At 44.3% G+C, this 27868-nt stretch overlaps 1 protein-coding gene and 1 long non-coding RNA gene across 6 annotated transcripts in view; one reads left to right on the top strand and one right to left on the bottom strand.

Annotated features, from left to right (window-relative positions):
• LOC120406928 overlaps positions 1–3162 on the top strand; it is a 33357-nt gene extending 30195 nt beyond the window's left edge. The window contains exon 3 of the long non-coding RNA XR_005599664.1: positions 2926–3162. This is a non-coding gene — a long non-coding RNA (uncharacterized LOC120406928). The remainder of the gene's footprint in view (positions 1–2925) is intronic.
• The window catches only part of SEPTIN11 (septin 11), a 74017-nt gene that overhangs the window by 27342 nt on the left and 18807 nt on the right, over positions 1–27868 (bottom strand). For all 5 annotated transcript variants that reach the window (XM_039542133.1, XM_039542129.1, XM_039542130.1 and 2 more), the window contains exons 2-3: positions 7059–7173; positions 1214–1409 (exon numbers count right to left, since the gene is read on the bottom strand). In XM_039542133.1, the coding sequence (XP_039398067.1) occupies positions 1214–1409; positions 7059–7173 (311 nt within the window). The remainder of the gene's footprint in view (positions 1–1213; positions 1410–7058; positions 7174–27868) is intronic.

Here is a 27868-nt window from a genome sequence, read left to right as displayed (position 1 = left end):
ACCATATCAGGTTCCCATCCATCAAAGAATGATAGTATCTACCTGCTTTACACGGCTGTGGCGTGGACTCCCTAGTTGATGACTAAACAGTGCTTTCAGCATGCAAAGCATTATCTAATTAATATTATTTAATACAAATTAAAATTCCATACAATTAGATCAAATTCATTTACACTAAACTGCACAATTTAATACACTCATCTGTGAAACCAACAGTTTTCAGAAGCAACTTGACTTTTGCTTGGCACAATAAATCTCCACAATCCAGTGCATTATTATTCCTATTACAGCAGTGACTAGAGGCCCCCCCAATCAGAATCAGGGCTTCATTATACTTGGCACTACACATGCACATAAGTTACAGTCTCCGCCCTGAAGAGTTTACATTCTAACTGGACAAGACTGATGAAGGATGGGAGGAGATAGAGGCTTAGGGTATGTCTACACAGCAACCAGACACCCAGAGCTAGCCTGTGCCAGCCGACTCGAGCTCACGGGGCTTTTTCATCGCTCCCACCTCACAGGGTCCCAGAGCCTAAGCTCCAGCCTGAGCATGGAACCCTACAAAGCAATTAAACACCTCCACAGTCTGAGCCAGCTGGCAGGCTAGCTGCGGGTTTCTCTTTGATGTGTAGACATACCCATAGGGAACTGAAGGGACTCACGCAAGGTCCGGGAACAGAACTCAGGTCTCCTGAGTCCCAGTCCAGCATTCTAGCTGCTGGACTATGCCGTTTCCTTAATCAGTGTGCCACTAAACCCAACGACAGCACCAGGTTTGACGCTGCAGTCCTCAAGGGCATTGGATACTAAATACCATTCCTGTAGTACAGGGGTCGGCAACCTTTCAGAAGTGGTGTGCCGAGTCTTCATTTATTCACTCTGATTTAAGGTTTCGCGTGCCAGTAATACATTTTAACGGTTTTAGAAGGTCTCTTTCTATAAGTGTATGACATAGAACTAAGCTATTGCATGTAAAGTAAATAAGGTTTTTAAAATGTTTAAGAAGTTTCATTTAAAATTAAATTAAAATGCAGAGCCCCTCGGACCGGTGGCCAGGACCCAGGCAGCGTGAGTGCCACTGAAAATCAGCTTGCTTGCCGCCTTCGGCATGCGTGCCACAGGTTGCCTACCCCTGCTGTAGTACGTTCAAGCCCTTCCGGCCTGAGGATGAATCAGTGCGAGCCCCCCTTCCTACGTAAAAGCAACTTACCTGTCATCTTTATTAATCTGATCTCCAAATCCAACTGTGTCAACAATGGTCAGCTTCAGACGGACGTTGCTCTCCTGGAGTTCATAGCTTCTTGCTTTCAACTTCACGCCGGGCTCATTGTGGGTGGCTGGGTCACTTTCAAACTTTGTGTTAAACAGAGTGTCCATTAAGGTTGACTTGCCAATGCCAGTTTCACCTGAGCAGACAGAGAATGTGTTAGAGCTAAAGTTCGCTCTGCCCCCCTACCATTCTGTCCAAAGCTCTCTTTAGAGCAGAGAGAGACAGACAGACACACACTTCTGTAGCACCAAAACCACAGCAGATGGTTCTCAGACAGCGAGATAAGCTCTTCAGGCCTCAATGCCTTATAAGATGGCTCAATCTTGGTCAGCCACCGGGGATTGAACTGGGGACTTTCAGAGCTAAAAGCATGGGCTGTGACAGCTTGAGCTTTTGCTGGGGTTTTAACAGACTCATTTCCCCTGCAGATCAGGCAGTGAGGGGGATCTGTAAGATACGCTCATCACTGGACTACCTACATCTTCTGAGCAAAGGAAGCTCGGCCCAAGCCAGTGCCCCAATCCACTATGCGACGGCCGCCAGTTTGGCAGACACCAGGTAGCTCTAGAGCTACATGCTTGAATTTCTACCACTTGGTTACAGGTCTCAGCCACGGAGCCTGGCTCAGACCTGTAACCAACTCCCATTCTGTATGGATCGGGCCCAGAGGGGAGCACCTCAACACATACACTTACCACTGGGTTACGTTTACAGTTATAGATGATGTACAGACGAAGGATGGGATACCACAAATACTTAGGTAACCAGCCAACAGCATGGAGCACAATGATGTTTCATCACTTTTGGGAGGGGCACAGGGTTAATATACTTTCTTGACAAAAATTTTGTTAACACCCCTCTTAGGGGGTGGAGAGGGTGAATTAGGCTTTATAGGCCTCCTGGACTAGGTGGACTTAGAGAAGAGATTGGAAGTGTGGTGGGTTGGGTAGGATGCTGAAATGTGCAGCATATCGGTCAACGGACCAGGTGAGTTTTCTAGGTGGGGGAAAGCAAGGGTCACCTTCCGCTGAAGGAGCAGGAATCCGCCATTGCTGGAAGCAGGTTATTAGACTTGCTAGACCTAAGACGTAAATATGGCAAATCCTACATTCCTAAGTATGCTTTTCCTTTGTGTTTTCTTCTGCCATTGCTGATTACTTTTACACTAGACTGATGGGCTCTGTAATATCCTCTCTACAGACTCATGAAGAAGTTAATTCTTTCCCCAGACACTGTTTATATGACATGTGTGTCTCATGGAGGAAGGTGTATATTGCTGGTTTAAGTCCTGTTGTGACAACCAAATCAAAGCAGGCAAACCCCCAATCCATGTAGATCCCCACGGAAATCAGTAATTATATGTTGCTTGAAGTCAATGGGGCTCTGCATAGGTTCAGAGTCTGGATATAGATCTAACTGCAGGATTGAGGCCTTCATGAGGAAGCCAACAGATAGATACCTTTAAGAAATAATTTGCTTTTCTATGTAACTTAAAAGGCAAATGATTATAAATATTAAAAATCGGGTTTGTGCAGTTTTAGCTAATTTATGGTTAGACTTGGCAGAATTCAATTTTTTTTATTTATAATTTTGATGGATAAGATGTTTATTTAAGCATCATTTTCATTTTTCATCTATTTAAATTTTCACAGTTCGGCAAAGTTACCGGAGGGGAGCGGACAACAATTATTTAACGACAGCAGACGTTAAGATTCAAAAAATTAAAGTTTTTCAACCACTAAACACACAAATTGCCTACACTGCATGTCAAAATATACATATTAAATAACCTTAAATCAAACTCTTAAGTTCTGAAGCAGCATTTTTCTTACTTTGCCTAGCTGTAAATTTCAATGGTCATTGATGGAAATATTTTTTCGCTGATTTGTGTATGTGTACGGTGAAATTGACATTCACCAATAAAAATCTAATTCTCCAAGCCTGATGTGTACAGAAGGACGGGAAGGTTGGGTTTCTTTGTTTATTTTTTTGTTCTTGAAACTGTTTTTCCTACTTGCTTTTTAAACTTAAAGGTGACAAGAATAGCAAAACTTGGTCTTCTCTAGTTTTGCCAGAGGGCTTCAAAGCCTGCTCATTGTGAGCACTAACACACTGGTAAAGAATCAACACTCCCGTCTCTTAAACAATTCCTTTAACCAAAATCGACAGAGTCCTGTGGTACTTTATAGACTAACAGAAGTATTAGAGCATGAGCTTTCATGGGTGAATACCCACTTCGTCAGATGCATGTGGTGGAAAGCTCATGCTCCAATACGTCTGTTAGTCTATAAGGTGCCATAGGACTCTGTCGCTTTTTACAGATCCAGACTAACATGGCTACCCCTCTGATACTTTAACCAAAACGTTAGTTATGGAAGTTAACAGTAAGTAGGTATTGACAAAAACAAACCATGGAACCCAAGAATTTAAGAGTCTGACTACCAATCTCTTCTCTCAAATGCTCAACTTTCACTCTTGTGACCTCATCATTGCACTGGTTATCACAGAGCATATCAGGGCAGATTAGACCTGAATTTCTAACGTAAAAACACAAGCAGGAAAGGGAGAAAAACTGTTAAAAACAAGACCATTCATTTTTAATATATTAAAGAAGCAAAGAGGGAATGTATGGGCCCAATTTGTTTTCAGGTCACCACTAAGATACCTTGATGGAAGGCAGTACAGAGGAATGGCGTCTTCACAAAAATAACAGTGGTAATGTGAGACTCTCCTTGTAAGAGACGCCAGCAGCAAAGAGTAACACGTCTATGATGGCTGTTTCCATTTAATAACCGAAGATGATCAGCCTATTTTTAAGTTAAGGACCTGTTTATTTGCCATGGTCCACTCCTTTCACATTTAGTAATAAAGGGTCCCCTTTAAATAAAAAAAGATCATTGTCTCTATTTGGCATGGACTATGGAAAGAAAGATTGAGTTCCATGAGAACAGGGTGTGTTGAACCGACACTCAAACTGTGTCACAGGGGTATGTCCAGACTACAGTCACTGACTGTGACTGCAGCTTGGCTGACATACCTGAACCAGATTTCATCTGGCTAGCCTGGGTGCTGGAGCAGGGACGCCACAACCGTGTGGGCTAACCCCACGCGCAATTACCCAGTGACCCAGACGGGTTTGTACAGCCTGCACCGAAGCATGCCATAGCTTCACAGCTCTGGGAGCCGAGCGAGCTAGATTAAAGCTAGCTTGGGTGTTCTGGCTCCGGTGGCAATCGCACCCAGCCATTGCAGGCTAGACATAGCCAGGGTCTCTGCACTGGACAGCCCGCACTCCAGGAACCTGCCCAATGCGAATACTTGAGAGCCCGCTCTCAAAGTGGCTGAGCCTCACCGCCTCCCTATGCGCTAAGGAAGGGTCCCAAATTGCAGAGCTGCTCCTGGTAGGAATCACACCACCCTGCTGAACCCGGACTTGTACACCGTGGGTTCCATTCCATCCCTCAGAAGGCTGTTCTAGGCATGCTCAGCTTTCTAGCGGAACCATTTGCTCCTAGCCACGATCCTTCCACCAAGGGAGCCTAAGATCTCTACACCTATTCAGTATGGTTTTCTCACTGGAATAATACCACAACGCCTGCTTTTCTTGCATTGACGCACAGGCCATATGAGTAAGTCTTGGTGCTTGCACAGATATACAGGCAGGGATTGAAACACTGGTTTCGGGCCTAAAACTTGCAGTATTTAAATGAGGACCAGTGTCCAAAAGCCCACTCCTAGCTTGAGGGATCAATGATCATTTTAAGGCGCCAGTAACCATCAAGGCTAGAAATGCTGGGACGTGGAGATTTTCAAGGCAAAGTTGCAAGATATACAGGGAGCCTGAAAATCATGTCATTTTCATAGTCATCTGGCTTTCCCTCTTGCTTCACTGCCCGCCTGGTTTTAGCTGCCAGTCTCTCTAACGGTTACAGCTGGAAAGCAGTACTTTCTCCAAAACCAAGAGCAGCTTGGAATCCCAGCTCGCAAAACTCAAAACAGTATGGCTTGTGAAAATATGTATCTATATCATAGCCACAGAATGTGGTCCCCCTGAGGAATGCTCTATGCATGGAATTACTATTATTAAGCAGTTCTCCTGTAAATCACTAGAGCGGTGTTTGATGGCAGGCTGCTAAAGCAAACATAGCCATCATTGCATACTGTTCTCTGTGGCTCAAGACACGCTACATTTAGAAGAGTTACGTCACCGTGCAGGAGCCAATTGTGTGCTTTCCCTCAAAGAGATGCCAATTTTTTTTTCCTCCTTCCTTTGGACAATAGCAGCAACGTGTGTGAGAAATTTCTATTTGGAGCTTAACAAAAGTTGACCGGCACATTTTGAAAAAGAAAAAAATGTGGAGCAAATTGCTGCGTTAATGAAGACAAATTGCTCCTGCTAGGCTAGGAATGTTTACTGCACGAGGGGAAAAAAAGCAACTAATTTATTCCATTTTGATCATGCATGTGATTGCTAATCGGGAAGCTCCCTGCTGAATTTTAAACAGCTTCCTGCTGCTAAGGGACTCATGCAATGGTCGTTTGCTCTGGTCATATTTCTCCATGCTCATTCTCCTGTCTAGCTCCTGAACACCTAATGCTGCGAGTGCAGTCTAGTCTGGCTAGCCAGATGTGGATTCAGATAGCTGAAACTACTGTGGACAATATTCTAAACATGACATGAAAACCCCAGTCAAAGCATTTTTTTAAAATAAACCTGAAGTCCTTAATCAGAAGAGAGAAAACATTTTGCTTCAACACATGAGCAATGAAAATAGATAGTTTATGGAACGTTCTGCCAAGCTCAGTGTTTTGTTTGCGCACAGAATGCATTCAATGTTTGAGCAACTTTAGATGATATCTTGAAGACAACCAAGATGTTAAAACTATTTTGACACATGGTTCCCTAAGTTTGAGCCATGTAATTGTTTTATTTGGTGTAGCTTGAAACTACTGATCACAGGGAGTGGGGGGGAGGCGAGGTTGTTGGGATTTCAGCTCTGAATAATTGGGAGAAACAAAGAAACTAAGGCAAGTGAACAGATGTCACACCTGCAGTGCCCAGATTAAATACCATATAAACAAGGTGACAGGCCTGATTCTCATTCACCCCCACCTTAAGGCCCCCTGGCATTGTCAGAGCGATGTAATAGGGCCTTAATATAACACAGAATCAGGGCCATTCCCACCCTGCTCCAAAACACAGGCATATGAGAAATCTCTTGTTTTAATTAAATTCCAGTCATGATCTTAATACACCTTGACACAAATCATGAGCAAAAAGTTAATTATCTAGTAAATAAGCTATATATAGCATTCACCATTTTCTAACATACTAAAATGTACAAGAAAGAATCAGTAAATATTAAAGCTATATATCGCTGAAATAAATGTATATAGTGACGGCATACCCTCCTAGGTAAGGAAAAGATTTACCAACACTAGTGTAAAGGCTCCATTTAGTTGTAAATCAGCTTGTTTTAATGATTATGTCAGCCGAGAACGAACCTTTCTTTAGAAAATAACTGAAGTACAAATGGAAAAGTTGATTAAAATCAAGGCTTTCCACTTAGTGATTTAAATCAATCCTCCCTGGTTCCCTTATATAATGCTCACCCTATTGGTTTATATCTTATCCACATTACTGAATGGAAGGGTTTGTTGTTTTTATTTACTCTCTCTCTCATGCTCACAGACACACTCTCCTCTTTGTTTAAATTAATAATTTTCTTGTCACATGATGCCTTGATGTGAAAAACCATTTGCTCAGCAGTGCAGCATCACTTACCAACACAAAGAATGTTGAAGCAGAACCCTTGAGAGGTTGATTTGTTGACCAGCTGATCTGGAAGACTGTCAAAGCCCACATGACCGGAAAGGGACAGGTTTCGAAGCTCGTCATTCTGAAAATTCCAAACAGAAATATTTGTAACCAAGATGCAGAGCACCAACGTACGCAGGTGAAAGTTATAGGAATACCAGCCACTCTCAGAGGAGAGGAGAATAATCTCTCACTGGGACCCCTTTTAGTCAAGGTGGTTGAGGGCAGGAGTGAAGGGAGAGAGTGGATTCTCAATCACATGTGTCATTCTGGATCAATTTCCTTCCCAATCCTCAGATCCTTGTGTCTGATCTACCCAACCCTACTGTGAGGTTAGCTATCTACAATGTCTCCAAACCAAGTAGGCAGTTCTTCTGTGCCAGTGACTGGCAGATCAGCAAGCATTAGCAAATTGCAGAAGATGAAACTGAAGTCCTGTGCCCCAAGTTTCTGACATTCCTGTAGCCATAGGAGAAGAGAGTTAGGAGGTGACATACGCAGTCAGACAACTAGGTACTGCAGGACTTCACTCAGAGTAGTAATGTTGTGACCACACTCAACCAAGCTGCAATCTTAACTGTGATCAGATGAGCCCCCATTACAATGCACCTGGTGAGACAGATTCTCTGCCTTGCTTTGTTACCATTGGGCAGCTCCAGTGATGCAGAGGCGATGGAAGCTGGTTACCTCTCCCCTGTTGAGAATTTCCCCTGTCTGGTGCAGAACCACTATGGGCAGTGTCTCCACCACTGCCCCTGCAACCCTTCAATGGGGGGGGCGGGTGTTGGGTTGAGAAGGGCCTGTGGCTGGATCATGCTGAAGTCTGGCTATCCCGAACTGGCCCCTTGGGATTTTGACTTCAATGTCATTAGTCCTGATTTTAAAAAGCGGAGAACCCAGCTGGCTATTCCGTTACATTTGCCATGGAAAAAGGAACTTCTCAGAATTCTACTAATCTGCACAGCAACGTAGCAGAAATGGGACACTTTGTGCTTCAGCGCGGACTATTGTTTTACGACAGCAGCAGGACATCGTTCGCATTGTTCAGATAATGCCGCTAAAGCCAGCTAAATCCCTGCCGGCTTTGAAAAGCTTCGGATGCGTCGTTCTGACAAGGACGATGCACACATTACTCTACGGATGGTTTGGTTTACACACAACATCGTCGTAAGGTGAGAAAGCAGGGCAGTCATTCCTCGGCTTTTTAACATGATGCACAATTTCCCGTACAGAGCACATCTCATGTTCCATAGCCTTCAAAGAAAAGTACAGTCACCCAAATCAGACGTATTCAAATCTTCATTCAGGGTCACTTTAAGCACCTGGGAAGGTTTAACCAGTAGTTCCCGCCCCATCCATTAGCCTCTGCTGGCTTGGTCAGCTACCCTGAACTGAAAGACACCAACAGATATTTTCATGGGGTTTATTGTACCAGCAGAGACCTCGCAGGATGAAGAGTTGGAGCAAGTCCAACGTTATATTTAGAGTTTTCCACAACAGCTGTGTAGTAACTTACGTTTTAGTCTAGAAAAAGCAGCCATACTAGTTAGCTCTTCTGCCAAATCACATCGACACAAATGCCTTGAAAACAGATTACAGAACTCCATGAGACAGGAGAAGATTGTCATTCCCTGCAGCTCGTGTTGGGTGCCCTGGACTTCAGACCTTTAGTGTTTTCCAATGCCAGATATTTGCATAGGAGCTACTCAATGTCTGTTATATGTTTGCAACTAAATTATAATCCTGTACAGTCTGGGCCTGATCCAAAGCCCTCTGAACTCAATGGGAGTCTTTCCCTTGACTCCAACTGGGTTTGGATCAAGCCCTTAGAGAAATGGTGTTTAATCTAGTTCTTAGGGATCATCCTTATCTGATGCTCTGTGTTCTATTCTCCCATTTGCCAGTGATTTGCTGTGCAACAAGGGGCAAGTCACTGACCTTTCCTACGCCCATTTCCCACCCAGAAACAAACAGCCCTACTGCTCCGGGGCTGAGCCACCAGGGCCTCGTCTACACTTCCAAGGTTTGCTGGCAGAGGTAGACTGGCAAACCCTGTTAGCGGAGGGTATACACTTGAAAGAGTTTGCCAGTAAAGCTTAAGCCTCCTGAAGACAGTAAGGCTTTCGCTACACTTAACTACGCTGCTTAGGGGTGTGGACTTCTCACCCTCTAACCGATGTAAACAGACTTAATTTTCTAGTGTAAACCAGGCCCAAGATGTGCCAGCAAAAGGACTTTTTTGCCAGTCTGACTGTGTTTGCCAGCACAGACACGTCCACTGGGGATGGAGAGAGAGAAAAGGTCACTCCCTTGACTGATGTAGCTGTGCCAGCAAACCCGTTACACTAGGCCAGGTCTACGGGTGGGTTTTTCAAAGGAGCGCAGCACTGACCTACTCCCACTGAAGCAAAGGGGCGTTTTACCATTGACGCCAATAGGAGCAGAGTTAGGTGAAGGCGGAGTGCTTCGGAAAACCCTTCCCTTAATGTTTATGGAGAGCTGTGGGGGAAAGCACTGTAGATGTAAAATCTGTAAGTGTGCCATTTCCACTAGAAACCTGGCTTCTAGGGGTTCGTCTCTTGGCCATCCCCACATTAGGCTGACACCTGGTACACACAGGCAGCAGCTGCCTTCGCTCACGGGCTTTAAACCCCCCCCCCCCCAACTCAAATACCAGAACGCGGGTATCTGTCAATCACTCTTCACTCTAGTCCCTCAGCTGCAGAGAGTCATTAATGCCTTTTATCCTCACCACACTCCTGTCCTCTGGACATCTCCCGTTATGGGGTGCATTCCAGGGGTAACTACTGGCAGGAATGCCCCTATCAGCAAAAGAGCAGGGGAAACCAGAGTCAGGGCACGGACACAGGAGATTCTGGCCTCACGTAGATCCCAAGATCTGGAGGGGTCCTTGAATGCTAAATCTGGATGCTGATCCCTTGCTTTCTTCCATGAGGTGCCAAGGTGCACTGCCAACCTGAAGGAAGAATCCCTAAGACATTCAACTAACTGAAGCTCACAGGAATCTCCTACTGATACTTATGCAGGTATAATTCAAATGAGGGGGACTGGGACCCTGAGAGTTTACTTGAAGATGAATGGGGTGAATAACATGCCATGGATGCTAGACATTTTTAAAGTGTCTGTTGAATTAAGTACTGAATGAAGCAGTGGAAGCTAAGGCCTGACCCACCAAGAAAGGTGGGTGTTAAGTACTCCTCCAGAACAGGCCCTTGGTTCTTTCAGTGGAGTATTTGAGGAAAATGACTGTTTGCAAATGAGTTATTCAGCAGACCCAGGAGATAAGAGTCACGCTGCACAACTGGTTTATTTTACTGCAAACTGTGTGCGTGCTCTGGAAATGGCAATTATCTACCAAAAAGACCACCAGGAGTTGAACACCACAGTAATCCAAACATTTGTCATAACTCATGCTACGTATGAGCCTGAGGGAAGCCCAAGGTGGAGCCAGCCTGGAGCACGCTAGAACCTTCAGGTTGCACTGCGGGGCTGGGCCAAGATCCCAGAGCCACTGTCTCCCTCCCTGCAACAGCAAAGAGAGGACAAAGCCAATCAGCGGCCGCTCTTTGCTGCTGGTGCGCTCCGCAGAGCCAGCCAATTCTACTCACTCGCATGGGAGACCTACGTTACAAACCTCCGCCTTTCTGTGCATCAGACAGAACCATACCAATGGGGCCACTGGTGCTGCAGAGTCTGAACACCCCCAAACGGGATCACACTGCACGGAAACGCGACCGATTCTGCTGTGCGTCGGGAATCCTACAGGGGGCTGGTCTGTGCTATGAGATATTAGCTGCCATTTGTATTTGGGGAAGGCCAGTGGCAACAGCAATTAGTCTGGCAGGGCAGAGAAAAGAGAAAGGGAGGAGTAAATACTGGCACAATGTCTAATGCTGAAGCCTATGCATTAAGCTTCAAGAAAAAGATGGATCTATTTTCCTCTCTACATTGGGCCAGATTGTCCTGTCCCAGTTAAAGCACACAGGAACAGATGAAGAGGGAAGGCGCATGGACCTGAGAGCAGGGTGAGGGTACAGTCTGGGCCAATGCCATTCATTATAGTGCTCCCAGTGAAAGAGGTTGGAAGGGTGGGATGGGGAGGGGAAGAGTCGTGAAATGGTTTTGTGGTCCTTTTTCAGGCACTTTAGCACTTCAGTTCTGGCACCCGGTAGCCACTGAGCCAGATCCTCAGCTAGGTAAATCAGCACAGGTTGTCAATGGAGCTACAACAACTTACACCAGCTGAGGATCTGGCTCTGAATGTTGAACCCCGGGGTGGTCCATTGTGTTTGCATATATCTCCCCCTATTAGTATCCAGTAGTCCCGATTACTGACCCTTCGGAATCTCAGGAACACAGGCAGGCAGTTCTGGATTATTAGTACAGACCGGTACCAGCAGAGAAGGGAATGATTACTACAGCGTGAAGACAAAAACTCCATCCTAAAGCCAGGCCAGGGAAGAGCTGCTTCCTTCAGAATGATCCAGACCAGTCGCGTGACATCTGTTATGGGTCCGAAAACCACTTCTGGAATTACCCTCCTCACTTTTGCTGCTGTTTAGAAACCAAACTAAGCTGCATTAACTGGAGCGAATACACTGAAACTACACAACTGTGCTTCAGTCGCTGGCACTCGCCTCCACTCTGGAGAAGGGGGTGGGGTGGATAAAAACTGCTGAAAAACTCCTCTAGCGCAAAATAGTTTGTGGCCTCAGATTTTATCAGCCTGGAAAGGAAGCCACTGCAGTGGAGCAGTAAGTGTGACTATTTTAGTACATAATTATAAGACCGGGAGGATGATTCAGCCATTCAGTGGGGTGTGGCACAAATATTTTAAATACAAAGATGCCAACTCAGATGGCCTCACTTATCTTGTAATTGGCTGTTGTGATGTATGTCGCATTGGAGTCAGTGGGCTAGATTCTGCTCTCAGGTACACTTACATAAAACCTGTTCAATGGACATAGGAAAGACTCCTGCCTTTGGGAGGGAAAACTGTCAATATGACCTACTGTGATTGGTTTTTTCAACTAGAAAGAAATCCCGGCATTCTGATCCCCGTTATCCTGGTGTAAACCTGGGGTTTCTCTGTTGAAGTTCATGGAGTTAGTTAAGTTTAATGCTGATGCAACTCAGATCAACATCTGGATCATTCTTTTTTCTTATGTAAAGAGTCTTTCAAAGGGTGAAAAGACATCACTGAACCACTGCAGTACAGGGGTTTGTTCCTAGATGGAAAGGCCCATCTCTTCCGGTGCAGGATTCTCCCCTACATCATATTCACCTGTACTTCATCCAAGCCAAGCCATCCAAGGAATTTGTCTTCCCATCATTTCCATTAGGTGATTTAGAGATCTCAGCACAAGGAAAAACTTCTTGAGTTTCAGCCTAAGTTTTCCCTTTCATCATCACCGCCACAGCAAATCCCAAAGCAACATGGCCTCCTTGCAAATCATGCGCCACCCAGATCCATCCCTGGCAAGATGCTGAAGGTGGTCTGGATGCACATTCAGTTTGTTCCTTGCTCAACATCACCCCTACTATTACTTCCCCACCCTGAGTCAAAACAACACCTCTAACATCACTAATGCTGATGACTTGGAGGAGTATGACAACCTGGAATTAAGGGATGGTCCTATTAGTACACAGCCATTTGCCAAAGTTATTCTTATGGCATGGAGGTTAAAGGAATGACATCTACCTGGCTCCTTCCCCGAGTGTATCATTAGGCCTGTTAGGCCAAATTCTCAGCTGGTCTAAATCAGTGGAGCTCCTTTCATTTCAATAATTACACCAGCTTACAAAAGCAGAAGTTCTCATCTAACATCTAGAATCTCTTGTGTTGCAGGCTTTTCAAGACATCTGAAGAGCAGATAAAGGGGAATTTTCATTTTTAGACTGGTCCTTCCTGTAGGTGTGGAACAGAGTCACTGCTTAATCATTCTGTTGTTCACCATCGGTAATGACATAGGAAAAGGAAGGAGAGAGGTCCTGGAGGCCAAATTTAGGCTGCTAAGTCCAGGACCTCCATGGTAGCATACTCTGAAACGCTGCCAGTTACACACACAAGGCCAGTTAGACAGGCAGAACTGCAAGGTGTCAATGAGAAGATGACTGCATGGAAACTATTTAAAAACCACAATAATAGAGGCTCAAATTAAATGTATATCCCAAATTTAAAAAAAAAAAGTGAGAAGCAAAAAAAGAAAAAAAAATTGCCATGACTAACCAGCAGAGCAAAAGACATGGTTAGAGGCAAAAAGACATCCTTTAAAAATTGGAAGACAATAGAAAGGAGCATAAACTCTGGCAGTCAAGTGTAAAAGTATAATTAGGCAGGTCAAAAAAGAATTTGAAGGGCAACTAGCCAAAGACGAAAAAAATGTTTGCTGTTAATTTCTGTAAGTACATCAGAAGCAGGAAGCCTGTCAAACAATCGGGGGGGCACTGGAGAAGATCAGGCCATTGCAGAGAAGCGCAATGAATTCTTTGCATCGGTCTTCACCGCAGAGGATGCGAAGGGGATTCCCATACCTGAGCCATTATTTTTAGATGACAAATCTGAGGAACTGTCCCAGATTGAGGTGTCAATAGAGGAGGTTTGGGAACAAATTGATAAATTTAACAGTAATAAGTCACCAGGACCAGATGGTATTCACCCAAGGGTTCTGAAGGAACTCAAACATGAGATTGCAGAACTAACTGTAATATCAGCTTCTGTACCAGATGACTGGAGGGTAGCTAATATAATACCTATTTTTAAAAGGGACTCCAGAGGCGATCCTGCTAATTACAGCCAGTAAGCATAACTTCAGTACCAGGCAAATTGGTTGAAACTATAGTAAAGAACAGAATTATCAGATGCACTGAGATCATGATACGTTAGGGAAAAGTCAACACGACTTTTGTAAAGGGAAATCACGCCTCACCAATCTATTAGAATTCTTTGAGGGAATGAATAAGGATGTGGACAAGGGTGATCCAGCTGGCCTTGTGTAATAGGACTTTCAGGGCACATCTACACTTCAATTTAAAACCCATGTCTGGCCCCCAACAGCTGATCTGAGCTCGCGGGGCTTGGGCTGCGGGGCTGCTTCACTGCAGTGTAGACATTCATGCTCGTGCTGCAGAGTCAATGGTAGAGGTCAATATGCTAGAGGTCAATGAAATCATGAATGGTGTGGAGAAAAAGTATTATTCACCCCTTCACATAACACAAGAACCAAGGGTCACCCAATGAAATAAATAGGCAGCATGTTTAAAACAAACAAAAGGAAGTCAACAGTCAACATGTGGAACTCCTTACCAGTGGACATTGTGAAGGCCAAAAATATAATTGTGTTGAAAAAAGAATTAGATTCTGTTCATTCCCTCTGAAACATCTGGTACTGGCCACTGTCAGAAGGCAGGATACTGGGCTAAGTGGACCACTGGTCTGACCCAGTGTGGCCGTTATGAGTTTATGGTCTCTGTTCCCGTCATGATCTTTCAATTTCAAGATCACATGTTCATTTTACAAGTAAAATGTCAGGAGAGTCTCTCTGACTGCTAGCCCTGCAAACTCAACCAGGGTTCTTTTCTAATGCATCAAACATACCATCGGTTCTGCAGATCAAACAATACCCTCAAGTGACCTCTTGTTGTTGCCAAGGGGTTTACATGGGTGTAATTCATTGGAACTTAGTAAAACGGTTTGGTAGCTGAGATGAGTGAAGGAAAAGGCCCCAGTTCACTCCCTCTGAGCCGTGCAGGCTCTGCAGGGCTAACAGGAATAAAAAGCAATACAAACTTATTTTCACGACTACAGCAGGTATGATTCTCCACGGGGTGGGGCGGGGGGGAGAAGAGAATCTGACTGGAGGATTGAGAAGGTGGCATTTTTTTCTCATCCACACATTGAATAAAGTAACGAGGAGAAACTTATTTTAGCAGAGTATATTGTTCTCTTCCCACAGGCAATGGAGCCCGGCCTCCAACATGCGGCTGAATCCGAGGCCCTGTGGATAATTTATAGATTCATAGAGATGAAGGCCAGAAGGGATCATTAGATCATCTAGTCTGACCTCCTGTCTATTACAGGGCAATAATTGAATTAGTTAACCCTGTTCTGAGCCCAATAACCTGTGTCTGACTAAAGCCTATTGCTGCCCCTTTTCCATCCAAGCAGAAAGTCAAATTCCAGGACCAGGGGAAGTAGATGGAGTCTGCTGTTTTCTTTGATGCAGTTTGTTTATTTACAGAGAATGTACAACATCCTGTATCTCTGACTGCAGAGAGAATCAGAGAGCAGGAAACAGTTTCTTTTGCTCACAGCACCAAAAGCTTTCTTTTCAGCCTGCACCCCAATCCAAAAACCTCTTCTCAGGTTTCTTCCTGAGGCAGCCACCATCTTTCAGCTGCTCCTTCAGGCTGTCTCTCTGTCTCGTGTGTGTTCTCCTCTCCCGCACACACCTTCCCCCCCCCCCCCCAGATTCACAATACCCAGTCGAACCCTCCGCCCCATCACATGCTCATTTCTGGGCAGAATCTATTAAGCTCTCTTTTAGGTGTGGCCCCTTACAACTGCCTTAAAATGGGGGACTCATTCACTTATTGGTTTGACTGAGATTTCACGTGCCTTTTAAGAGTTTACAAAAAGACAAATGAGCAGCAAATTCAAGGGGAGGGGGAAATTGCCAGGATGTAAAATACTGAGATAAACCACAAATATGAAGCAAGAGTTTAGTTAGCTGAGGCCACACATTTTAGGAGTAACTTTAAAAATATTCTTAGGCTTTTATCAGAGTCAACGTTTCAAGCAGGCATGATGACTGGAGACACATTTCCCAGTTTCTGATGTTGCTTAGGATGCTGGATACAAAACTGGGAACCTCAAGGATTCTTCATGCCTTGCACAGGCAGAAAGTGCACTGGAGGTGTTCGGAGGGAGAGCAGCAGGAATAAGGCTAGGAATACAGAGGGTGAAATCCACCACCATCTCTCACCCAGCACTTGGGGCAAGTGGGAATGCTGCTTTGGCAATTTTTTGGCAAGCTGGAATGGTACATTCTGGCACTCTGTTTTTTTTGCTTTTGTAAAGACTAGAGCACTGCTCTCATCCGCCGCTCCATAAAACCAGAGTGGAGGAATCCACAACCATCCCTAACACAGGGACAATGAGCCAGGCTGCTGGGCATGTTTGGAATAGCGCACACAGATGATCCCCACTGGTTCCCGATGCAGGCTTAAGTGATGCTGAAAGCCTTGCACCATGAGGGTATTCCATACAAGAGAACCCATGCATAATACTATGGAGAAAACATCCAATAGACTATTCCTTCCTTCCTTCTAGCAACTCTCAGTTCTCCAACTTGAACTTAAATCCACCCATGCCATCTGAAAAACTAATCAGTTATGCATTCATTAACAATGACAAGAAAAGCATCTTCATTAAGGATTCAGAGTCAACATCTCACAAAGACTAATGGAGGCTGAGACGTTTGTGCTGCTAAGAGCTGTTGTTGCAGGCTGTCTGCAGACTCATGCGGACATCTCTGCAGGGTTACACTTGCTTTGCGTTTGGAAGGTTCTCTGTGAAACCAGGAGCTCTACAAACACCATTAAAAGAAAAGAAAAGAAAAAGAAAAGAAAAGAAAAAACTTAACATTCTGCAATTTGGGAATATGCCACATGGGCCATACAGACATACGAAGCAGGTGGACCAGCCAGACTTCCAGCACCTCCGCCTGACGACAATCCCATGCAGTGATTTGCTATAAACAGGTCTTTTCCCTCTAGAACTTCTGTGCTTTTCCCTCTAGAAGACAGTGCTCATCAGCTGGCCCATGCTGCTGCCCTACAAGCATGTAACAATGGGGTGCGCCTCCCCTTGGGACGGCCCCACTACTGCTCTCTAAGCTGACAGGGAGGAAAAGGGTCTCAGCAAGAATTGAGACTCCCAAACAGGAGGATTTCACAATATTAAGCTACGGTTGGCTCCATCTCAGCATAGCCGCCGAGCCCTCGGGGGATGGGAGACATTTCTCCTTGAATATAGTTACTGTTTCCTCTGTTTATCCTGGAGCACTTGGACAGTGAAAATTTGTTATTTTGTGGAAGAGAGGCAGGAAGGGAGCTGGCCGATAGCCAGACCAGAGCGCACACAGTCTGTAGCTAGATAGTATGACCAACAAGAGCCATGGAGACGAAGAGACAAAACTGGTCTCAGCTGCAGACAGAATTGCTCAGCAGTTCCATCGGCTTAAACTGGAGCAGCCTTTGGCCCCAGGATGCTGCAAACAGGCAATCAAGCAACTCTGCTGCAGAGATGTTACTATTCGAATGATTCCACAAACGGGGGTCATTTCAGAGATGTGTTTTAAGAAACAAGGCTTGGAGGTAGGTCAACAACTACATGACCAAAGAGTGATCGTTAGAGCTGGACAGATTCCACTTGCGATCGGTGGAGAGGCTCTTCTTACACTAGCACGGCATGATTCTCTTTCAGTTTGTATTGTGAACTCCTGAGGGCAGGGATCTTTACTTCCTCAGTGTCTGTCCAATGCTGACTAGACCAGTGATATTCCAACGAGAATATGGCTGCAGATTTGCACTGGGGTCAGCCTAAGATAGCCGATATTCACCTACGAGTATATATGGAACCTGGGGGTCGGGCACAAAATGGGAGGGTTCCCTCATGCAAGTTACAAGCACAATATTCAACAGCTCCTGCCTCCTGGAAGAGAAAGTCTCAGCAACTTGGGTGTCTCCAGCCAGCTCCGAAGTTACTGGTCTTAGTTATCTTTACCACAGCATCCATCAGCAAATGCTGCTTTTCCCTCCCTGATGCACTGACTATCCCCTGGCTGCAGTGCCTCCGTTTTTCTCCAGAAGTCTCCCCCACCATTTCCTAGTTAGCAAAGAGTCTCGTTTTCCTGAACATAAATGGCCCAATTCCCAGGTGTAGCTTGAGTGTGCTTGGTGCAGAACCCAGAGAGCGGGAAAGAGGTCCCTTTCCACTGCCCTCTTCTGGCCTCTGGCACAAGTTAAAACGCCTTCAGGGCTGCCCAGCTATGTGTGGTCCCAGGAGGACAAAGAGGCAGTCAGAAACAGCCAGAGTTCAATGGGGCTGTGTGTGGCAGAGGTCAGGGACTTCTTTCACATACAAAAATTCCCCAATGGCTGGATCAGCCCCATTGCACTGCCAGAGCTGGCTTAGATGAACCCTAGTGCAACAATCGATCAGGCCCATCAAGGGTTCAGCTCATCCTTGGAATCAGGCTAAAAATATCCAACGCAATCACGTGTCGATTTTAAAAGCTCGGAGTACTTGGACTTTTGAATGCTAGCACAGTGTGATAATGTATTTCTTCCCCCCAAATCTCGCCCCATGCCTACTGACTGAGGGCTAGAATCCATGCACCACGTTCTGCTCTCTGTTCCAGTCCAATGGTGTTATTCCCAATGGACACCGCTACAGGAGAGAATAATTGGGCCCAGTATCCATCCTCTCTGCAGTAGCCATTCCTAAAGGGCCCCCCCTTGGTTCATCCTGTTACACGTGTCACACTGCTCTTAGCTCTAGACTCCCATTCTGGCTCTCTCGTCAGTTAATACTAATTTTAAGTGTTACTGCAAGTTGTCACACAGACAAAAATGTACAAAGGCGGCCACAATAGGAAAGCCCAGCAGGGCGGGGCCTTTATTTTAATTTTCACGTTCTTCACCACCTCTTTCTGCTGAAACCCATTAGTCTCCCACCTCCCTCCCCTAAAGAACCAAGAGACATTTAACTCTCCCTCATAGCCCAGCATCAAGAGGCTTGTTAATTTGTACTTGGAGAGAGTGAATTCTGAGCCAATCAGGGCTGCTGAGGACCAAACCACAGCCTGCGACACCCACATCTGCAGTTGATAGAGCCCATGTTGTACTATCTCAGACAGCAGCCTACAGCACAAAGACACTTGGAGAGGAATAGCCTTCCCTGGCATCCTGCAAAAACTGAGCAAGGGGGGCTGAGAAAAGGGTACCGCCCACATGAGCTCTAGGAGAAGAGTCAGCAAAATGTGACAATTCACAAGTGGCTGTAAAGTGGGAACAAACATTTATCTCCAAGGCAAATTGTTTAGCTTAAAGGTCAGTGCAAACTCAGAGCAGTAACATCTCCCTTTATGCCAAGAACGGACATAAAAAGCATTTTCCTCCTTAGGTTTCCAAAAACCACGAACATTTCTATTTGGAGTAAGTGTGACTAATGCCTTTAACAGCCCTAATGTCACAAATTGCTAACCAGCAGAAAGCTGAAGTTTGGGAATTGATAAGGACCATATGTGCATTCCGGCGAGTCTTGCAAACTTACTGAAGGGAACGAGAGAGAAAGAGACAGTAATGTGACAAACAAGCATGAGGAATTTCCAAAGGCAAAGTCCAATGAGAAACAGATGCTGTTCCCCTCACTGGCCCAGGCTCTGTAGTGTCAGGCGGATAACGTGCAACTCTGCCATTCTGAACTGCTATATTAAGTTGATGCGACAGAACAGAAGTCAGTCAATTCCAAGCTTCCCAGGTTGGGGGGGCTGGGGGAAGGGGAAAGCTAAATTACTTTGTTCCTCAACCGCCTACAATTTGTTTTTAAAAATAAATTTCCCCCTTGACTTCCGAAGTGTCACAAGAGGAGAAAACAAGTACAGCTTCTCTCAGGTTGTGTCCCACACCCATCCTTCCCCTCCTCCCCCCGCCCCACACACACACACACACACACACACACAGCACAAAAAAGAAAGCTGTGGGGCCATTCATTCAAATACTTTTTAAGAAGATATACAGTTAGGGCCAGATCCTCTGCTGGTGCACATCAGCATAGCGCTCCTGACTCAGTGCAGCTACACCAATTTGCACCAGCTAAAGATCTGGCCCTTAGAGTTCAATAACAAATCAGAAGGAAAGAAGCATAATCAAGGGGAGAAAGCAAGTTTTCAGAAGAGGAGCTTTGGAAAACAATTTATTTTCAGTTATTTGGTCACCATTCAAGTTTCTAGCCCTTCCTGTAGTTCAGCCCATATAATCAGAGAAGCAGACTTCAGCCAGCAAGGCAGTGGCAAGAAAAATATGAACCATTTCCTCCTAAACACCACTGCCACCCACCCAAAAGGGCTACTCTACATACTTGCAAATAAATGGAGGTAGCCTCTGCTAAAAAAGAAAAAACCAAACAACCCAGAGGTGGAGTCAGAACAGAAGGAGAAATTAACCCAGAGAGGAAAGTTTGATCTTTGAAGTTGTACAGCTGCAAATCTGGTTTGGCTCAAAGACTTTTGATTTTGCAGTTCGCCCCGATACGACAGTCATGTGTGTCGGTGTAGAATTCAAGGTAATATTTTGAAAGCAGCATCTGAATCTTGGCCAGCTTTCCACAACACCACATACATCAGTCATGGGTGAAACACAACCAGGGTGAAATGCTGGCCATACACAGAGAGAGGGATTGATTTAGGAAGTCTTGTGGCTCATATGGCTGTCTTGTAAATCTGTGAGCAAGTCTATACTACAAACTTTTGCCGACGCAAGTTACCTCAGCATAAAGCGTTCGTTTTCTAGAATTCAAGTTGTAAGCTACCTTAACAAGATATAATATTCTGAAACAGTCTTGAACTTTCTAATTTTTGTGCGTTTATTTTATTTTACTTGAAATATTCTTTTAAAAGTTTTTAGTTATGAGGTCATGGTGTGTAGGAGTGAGGTGCCAACCTTAGTTGATTTTTTGGGGTGGGCGTGCTAATTATGATTTCGGTGGTTGCCTTAAAATTGGATGGATGACTCTGCCAATTTGAAAATGTTAATTGCACATCAAGGAGAGATCTTCTGTGGAAAGGCATACAAGCCTGAGGCATAGTCATAACATTGGTGTATTTAGAAAAAGTCAGAAGCACGAGACCATATTATAACATTCTTCCTCATCTCAAATTTTACTGTGCTGATAGATTGTTACAGATAGTTAACATTTCTGGACTTCGCCAGCAGCAGAAGACAAAACATTCTTTTCAGATACAGACTGCATAAAAGGAATGTTCCCACAGCACTCCCCACATTTGTCACTTGCAAAGGAAGCATCTGATCAGCGCTCTCATCATGTTGATATTCCAAGTTTTGAATGGGGCACTAGGGAAAACCTACCAGACACTGTAAAATCTTAAATTCCTATTACATCTTATAATGAGACTGATCATCAAACCTCCACAACAAAGAAAAAAATAAATAAATACTTTCATAACCAGGCAATGCAAAGACAGCAAACAGTCTCATTTTGGGGCTGCTATGGGCATTGTCCTTACATAGCATGGTGCTAAAATAACCATGATCAGGTCGATTTTCTCTTTCCATTCTTTCCATTTTATTTATTTGGATTTGTACTGAGCAATATAAAAGAAGGCCCACCCTGGACTAGAGGTGACCCTGACGTCAATTAAAACAATACACAGATCACTGCAGAACCACAACAGCTGTACACTTTCTTCCTCGCCTGCTCCACCACATACCAGCCACCAGAACATCTTACAAATCGGCAGAATTGCCTTCACATTCCACCCTCTCTCTAAAAAAAGTCTTCAGCCTTCCCCAGAAGCCCACTCAGGCTACAAGGGGTCAACACATTCCCAATACATTCACAGAATCATAGAAGATTAGCGAGATTAGAGTTGGAAGGGACCTCAGGAGGTCATTTAGTCCAACCCCCTGCTCCAAGCAGGACCAACCCCAACTAAATCATCCCAGTCAGGGCTTTGTCAAGCCTGACCTTTAAATCCCAGGATAGGGATTCCACCACCTCCCTAGGTAACCCATTCCAGTGCTTCACCACCCTCCTAGTGAAATAGTGTTTCCTAATATCCAACCTAGACCTCCCCCACTGCAACTTGAGACCATTACTCCTTGTTCTGTCATCTGGTACCACTGAGAACTGATGAGCTCCATTCTCTTTGAAACCCCCTTTCAGGTAGTTGAAGGCTGCTATCAAATCCCTCCTCACTCTTCTCTTCTGCAGACTAAATAACCCCAGTTCTCTCAGCTTCTCCTTGTAAGTCATGTGCCCCAGCCCCTAATCATTTTCGACGCCCTCCGCTGGACTCTCTCCAATCTATAGCGGGGGGGCCCCAAAACTGGTCCTCGTGTTTTTCCTCATTAGATTCACCCACCTCCATGGCTGCAGACAGTTAAGTCTGGCTACGATCGATTTTATCTGCAAATTAACTCACGACGGGAGGAGCACACATGAGCAACCAAGTGAAGACAGCCTAGATTAACCAGACTACCTACCACCTGGAACAAATCAGCTGAGTGATGCTAGGCAGATACGATGGTGGAGGCCAAGAAACATTTCACTGCCTCCTACGCAGCCAGGGCAGAAGAATTCCAAAGAATCTTTACGATGCAACTGACCAGCCTCAGCATGAAACTTCTGCCACAGGCTCTGGGTCTTCTCTCATGCTTGATCTGGGACGGGTCATCCATAAACTGCTGTGAACCAAGGACGGAGAAGGGGTAGAGGGCACTGAGGGGGCACATTATTGGCTGTAGATAATGAAAGGTCACTATAAAATCCTACCACGGCATTCACAGAGTGAATCAGCAATACATTATTGCTCTTAAATAACACAGGCCATTTATATTTAAGACAAATCAAACCCCAAACCCTGCACAACAAATGCTGCCCCAGACAGGTCAGACAGAACCTGCATTTTGCAGTGATCAGGGCAGCAGCACGCCCATTTGAGCACAGTGCAGACCCCATCATGACTAAGAGCAGGTTTACTTTAGTGTTGCAGTTGTGACCACAGCTAAGGCCAGAAGCGGTTTCTGACAGCTTTCTGCCTTTCTTTGCTCTCCCTCTCTTTTGCTAGGCATTGACAGGCTTCCTGCCGGACTGGCAGCCCAGGGGCTAAACATTTCTGAATCACCCGTGGCAAAATGGAGGCCCCACAAGTCATCCTCAGATTTACCCCAGGATACTTGTGGTCTCTAAGCTTATGCACGCACAGGTCTGGACAGCCTAAAATTCTGACCAATTTTCATTTTTTTTAAAAAAAGCCATGTAATGGCACGTCTTTAGAAGCTGGAAAGTGCTGGCTTGCCATGGTAAGTAGGGCTCTTTTGGTAACAGCAAAAAGGGATTTAACCAATTCTACATTTAACTATCAACCATTTACATTTTCAGCTCCGACACTCGGTCCCTGCCCTGAAGGGCGTATGATCTAGGCACGACAGACACAGGACACATCACCACCACCACCACTTGACAGAGGCACAGAGTTTATTCAATCCAGACTCCCTACCCTTACCAACGAGTGATCACACGCTCAAAAATCCCCCTCACAAGTAACGGGGACAGTACAATGGAGATCGTGAATTGTTACAGGCTGAAGCAAGAGCAGAGGGCTTGCCAGGGTGCCTTGGAGTGGCAGCAATATGGTGTGCAGTCCAAGGAAGTTCAAGGACAGTCTTGAAAGCCAGTGAACAAGCCAAATCCCCTGCATCAAGGTTATACATCGAGCACATTTATTTTTGCAACAATATTCTGGTCGGCACACAGAGAAAACAAGTCCTATTAACATTATGCACTTTACACCATGGTCTGTACTTCATATGTGCTGTAAAAATCCCCAGTGCCTATTATCAAGGCAAATGTCAGGCTTGAAATAAATGCTAACCCGTGGATGAGGACCCATCAGAAAAACAAAACATTAGCACAGAGAAGAGGCTTTACAGCCAAGTCTCACTGGGGGGGAGGGATAGCTCAGTGGTTTGAGCATTGGCCTGCTAAACCCAGGGTTGTGAGTTCAATCCTTGAGGAGGCCACTTAGGGATTTGGGGCAAAAATTGGTCCTGCTAGTGAAGGCAGGGGACTGGACTTACTGACCTTTCAAGGTCCCTTCCAGTTCTAGGAGATAAGTAATAATTGGAGATATACCAATTACCACTCATTGGAGAAATTCTCTCCTCTGGAGTGGTTGAGGAGAAACTGCAGTTTCTCTATGCTAAAGGCTTCGTGCAAAGACCAAAATGTTTTATGACACAAGGTGCAAAGCTTTAATATTTACGGCCTCAACAAAGTCAGTTCTGGGAATACCAGGGCTGAGTCTCAGCTAGTGTAGATCAGCTGAGTGATTTATACCAGCTGAGCAAATCTGCTTCCAGGATTTTTAAATGGTTTTGCAACACACAGAGGTCCACTTCCTGTAACCTCTGTTTGGTGGATATTGACTTTACCCAAGAGGTCCTCTACACTTTCCCTCTCCATCACCCAATGGCCTGATCTGCAGAGAATATCAGAGTCAGCAGCACTGAGAGGGGGACTGGCTGCTATTTTATAATTGGGAGAATTAAAAATATGGACTTTTGTGTAGTCCTATCAAGCAGGAAGTCAAATCACCGATTAACGTGCTAAAAAGGAAACACCACCTCAGGCAGCAGTTACAGTCCTATAACAAGAGCTAGATCTGCAAAGAGCAACAGCCAGCTGAAACAAGAGAAGCGTTGCTCTCACTGGCTCGGTGAGCATGAGCTTTTTTCCTTATTTAGTAGGAATCGGGCACGATCCTGCTCAAACTTGCACCAGTTTTACCCTGATGTAACTCCATTGGGCCAGATCCTCTGCTGGTGTAGGTCACCATAGGTCCAGCGAAGTCAATGGAACTACACTGATTTACACCAGCTATAGCTCTGACTCATTGACACTGATGGAGTTAAGTGTCAGGAAGAGGTGAGTGACAGCCTGCCCTCCGTGCGCTGGGGCTGCACAAGAATCAATCTGGCACTGCGGGTTTTCTGAACAACATAATTACATTTAATGCTCTGTCTGTAATGTCTGACTGTCCACTGGGTAACTATGCTGTAGGACCAGAGCACAAGTTGGCAGTACTAGATCGCTACAGATAGCGGACGTAACATTCATTTTGGCTTTTCTTGTACTTAAAAGTCCAAGTCCCACTTGTGGGTCTACCACGCCTTTTTCTGCAGCTGTGCAGTCTGAGTGGACTCCTCACGATTCTAAGAACATTACTTCAGATTCAAAGACGAGAAGCCTTTTTCAACACTTAAGGAAGCAAAGTTCAAGAACTTGGTGAGCAACTGCCGACAAAATCCAGCAATATATGCCAGCATTCTTTAGAAGAATCAGCCACATTAAATACATGCTTAAATAGGACACCATCTTGAAATCTAATTCTTAACAAGTAAATTAAAAATCGTTTCAGATGCTAAGCATTAACACCCACCCCCCAGAATCCCCAAACAGTTTTTGTGGTTTTACAACCAGATCATCTTATTTTGTTAAATATTTTTCTCTCTGTTGTTAATGTGTGCAAATAACCCACACAAACAAGGGAAACCGACCAAGAGTGTGGGAGACACATTGAAACTGACTATATACCAAGAGCATTCAAATGTAGTGTACATGAACTGGAAAGAACAAAAGATAAATAGGATTTTTTCCTCCATTCTTGTTCAGTTGGAGTAACCTTAAGTGTAATTTGAACAATTGCAGGTAAAGAAGTTCCAAACGGGAAGTCTGATTTCCAGTTGACAGCATCACTATAAATAACCCTGAATTAATGGATATATTCCAAAAGCTAATTAATTAGATCTGTGGTCACACCGCGATGCAACCATATTCATATTGTTTAATAAATAATGTTTAGCGCTTGATCCAAAGCACATCATCAACTGCAAAGTGGCTGATCCTTCTTTCAGATATGCAGTAACTGTTGCACATGATCCCTAAGAAAACCAAAAAATAAAAAAAATAAGCCCCCAAAAGATAAAAATATCCCACAAACCAGGATGGATAAAAATGGATGATTTTGGGGGAAAAAGTATTTTGTTATTTAACTTAAGAAGTTTTTCTTGTAAAAAAATAAACTTGTTTTAAAATGAAATCTAAATGTAATACAAAATATGTTAAGGCCTAAATTTATTATCTCTTCAAACATTTAAATAAAAAATAAATATACTGAATTCATGAGTCTCTATTTAAAAAACTGAGTTAAAGGCTGTTTTTCTATATAAAGAAAGAATTGAGGGGGAAGACATCTAATTTTTGAGGTCAAGCTTTATAAATATGGCACAACAGGACAGCCTAAGTAACTTAAGCTCAAAGTCACTTTCACTTAAGCTCATTTGAACATTTTCCCAGGCTGACCTGAAATAATCAGTCTAATTCACTGACTACAGTTGATCCCTCTGTTTAATAAACCATTTAGTTGTAAATAAGAAACATGTTTTGATAAAGAGAAGTTTATGTATCCAAAAACAAACTATTGTTTTGTTGGATAAAAATACATTTTATATGCTGTTTTGTGTGTTTACTTAAAGCTGCATTAAGATGGTAACTGGAATTGACACAAATCATGAGCAAAAAGTAAATTATCTAGTGAATAAGCAATATATCATTCACCATTTTCTAACATACAAAAAATGTACAACAAGAACGGCAAAATATTATGCTATATAATTGCTTGCTTAAATATATGTTTATAGTGTACATGCCTAGATAGCAAAAAGATGTACCAAAGTTAATGTAAAGGTTCTATTTAATTGTAAATAAACATGTTTTAAGGATTATACCAACCAATGAGAATGCACCTTTCTTTAGAAAATAACCAAAGTACAAATGGAAAGGTTGATTAAAATCTATGATGTACATGGAGGCTTTCCACTTGATTATTTCAATTAATCCATCCTGCAACCAACACAACAGGAAGGAAACATCTTGCACAGAAATGTCACAAAATTCAAGGCTTTCCAGAATTGAGACTCATGTTCAGCAAGACTGCTGTTCCCAGGGGATGAACCAATAATCAGAGGGCTGGAAAGAGAGAGAGTACTGACTTCAGTGGAGTTGCTCCCGATTTACACAACTGTAAGAAAGACTCAAGCCCTCATCACATTTCAATTCCATGTATCCCTCCAGATCACTACTGCATACAACCCAGGTGTTCCAGCGAGATGATAGATATACTGTTGAGGCATTTAGCAGGGACCCATCCCTCATGGTAAGTTCATCGAGTCTGTATATTCCATAAAGGACTATCAGGTACTACTACTGTCACAAGTTATACATAGTATCAGAGGGGTAGCCGTGTCGGTTGCTTTTTATACAGATCCAGGCTAAGAGTCCTGTGGCACCTTATAGACTAACATATGTACTGGAGCTTTCATGGGTGAATACCCCTTCGTCAGATGTGTCTGATGAAGTGGTTATTCACCCACGAAAGCTCATGCTCCAATACAATTGTTAGTCTATATGGTGCCACAGGACCCTTTGTTGCAAGTTATACTTAGAAAGTCCTTCATGGCATCTACCTGATCCGACAAACAGCTAGGATTACGCTGCAGTTGCCAACAATGTGCAGAGACTGTTCTGGTACCACGCGCACAGAACATTTCATGTTTCTATGCCTGTGACAGAAATATACAGCCACACTTAAAGTAATCAAGGCTCTTCTGTGAATTACGTTTGAGGTCTAGTTCCATTTGCCACCCGCTAAAACCCAAGAGGCTTCCTTCTTCCTTGCTCTGCACCTTGCACTGGTGTAAACAACTATGCAAAGTGAGTGCAAAACACTGCCCCTCTCACTTGGCGGCACTTTGCACTAACAAGACTGCACAAGCTGGAGGGGAGAATCAAGTGCAAACTCCCTTTGTTCAGTTATTAACTACAATCTACAGCTACAATTTGAAGCAATTAAAGAATAAAGTCAGCGTAAGATTTATGTGGGTTCCTTTAA

Source organism: Mauremys reevesii, linkage group 5, assembly GCF_016161935.1.
Source record: "Mauremys reevesii isolate NIE-2019 linkage group 5, ASM1616193v1, whole genome shotgun sequence".
In the NCBI taxonomy this organism is placed as follows: Eukaryota; Metazoa; Chordata; order Testudines; family Geoemydidae; genus Mauremys; species Mauremys reevesii.
The sequence above is the reverse complement of the archived record's forward strand: the minus strand, read 5'-3'. Positions and strand labels throughout refer to the sequence as shown.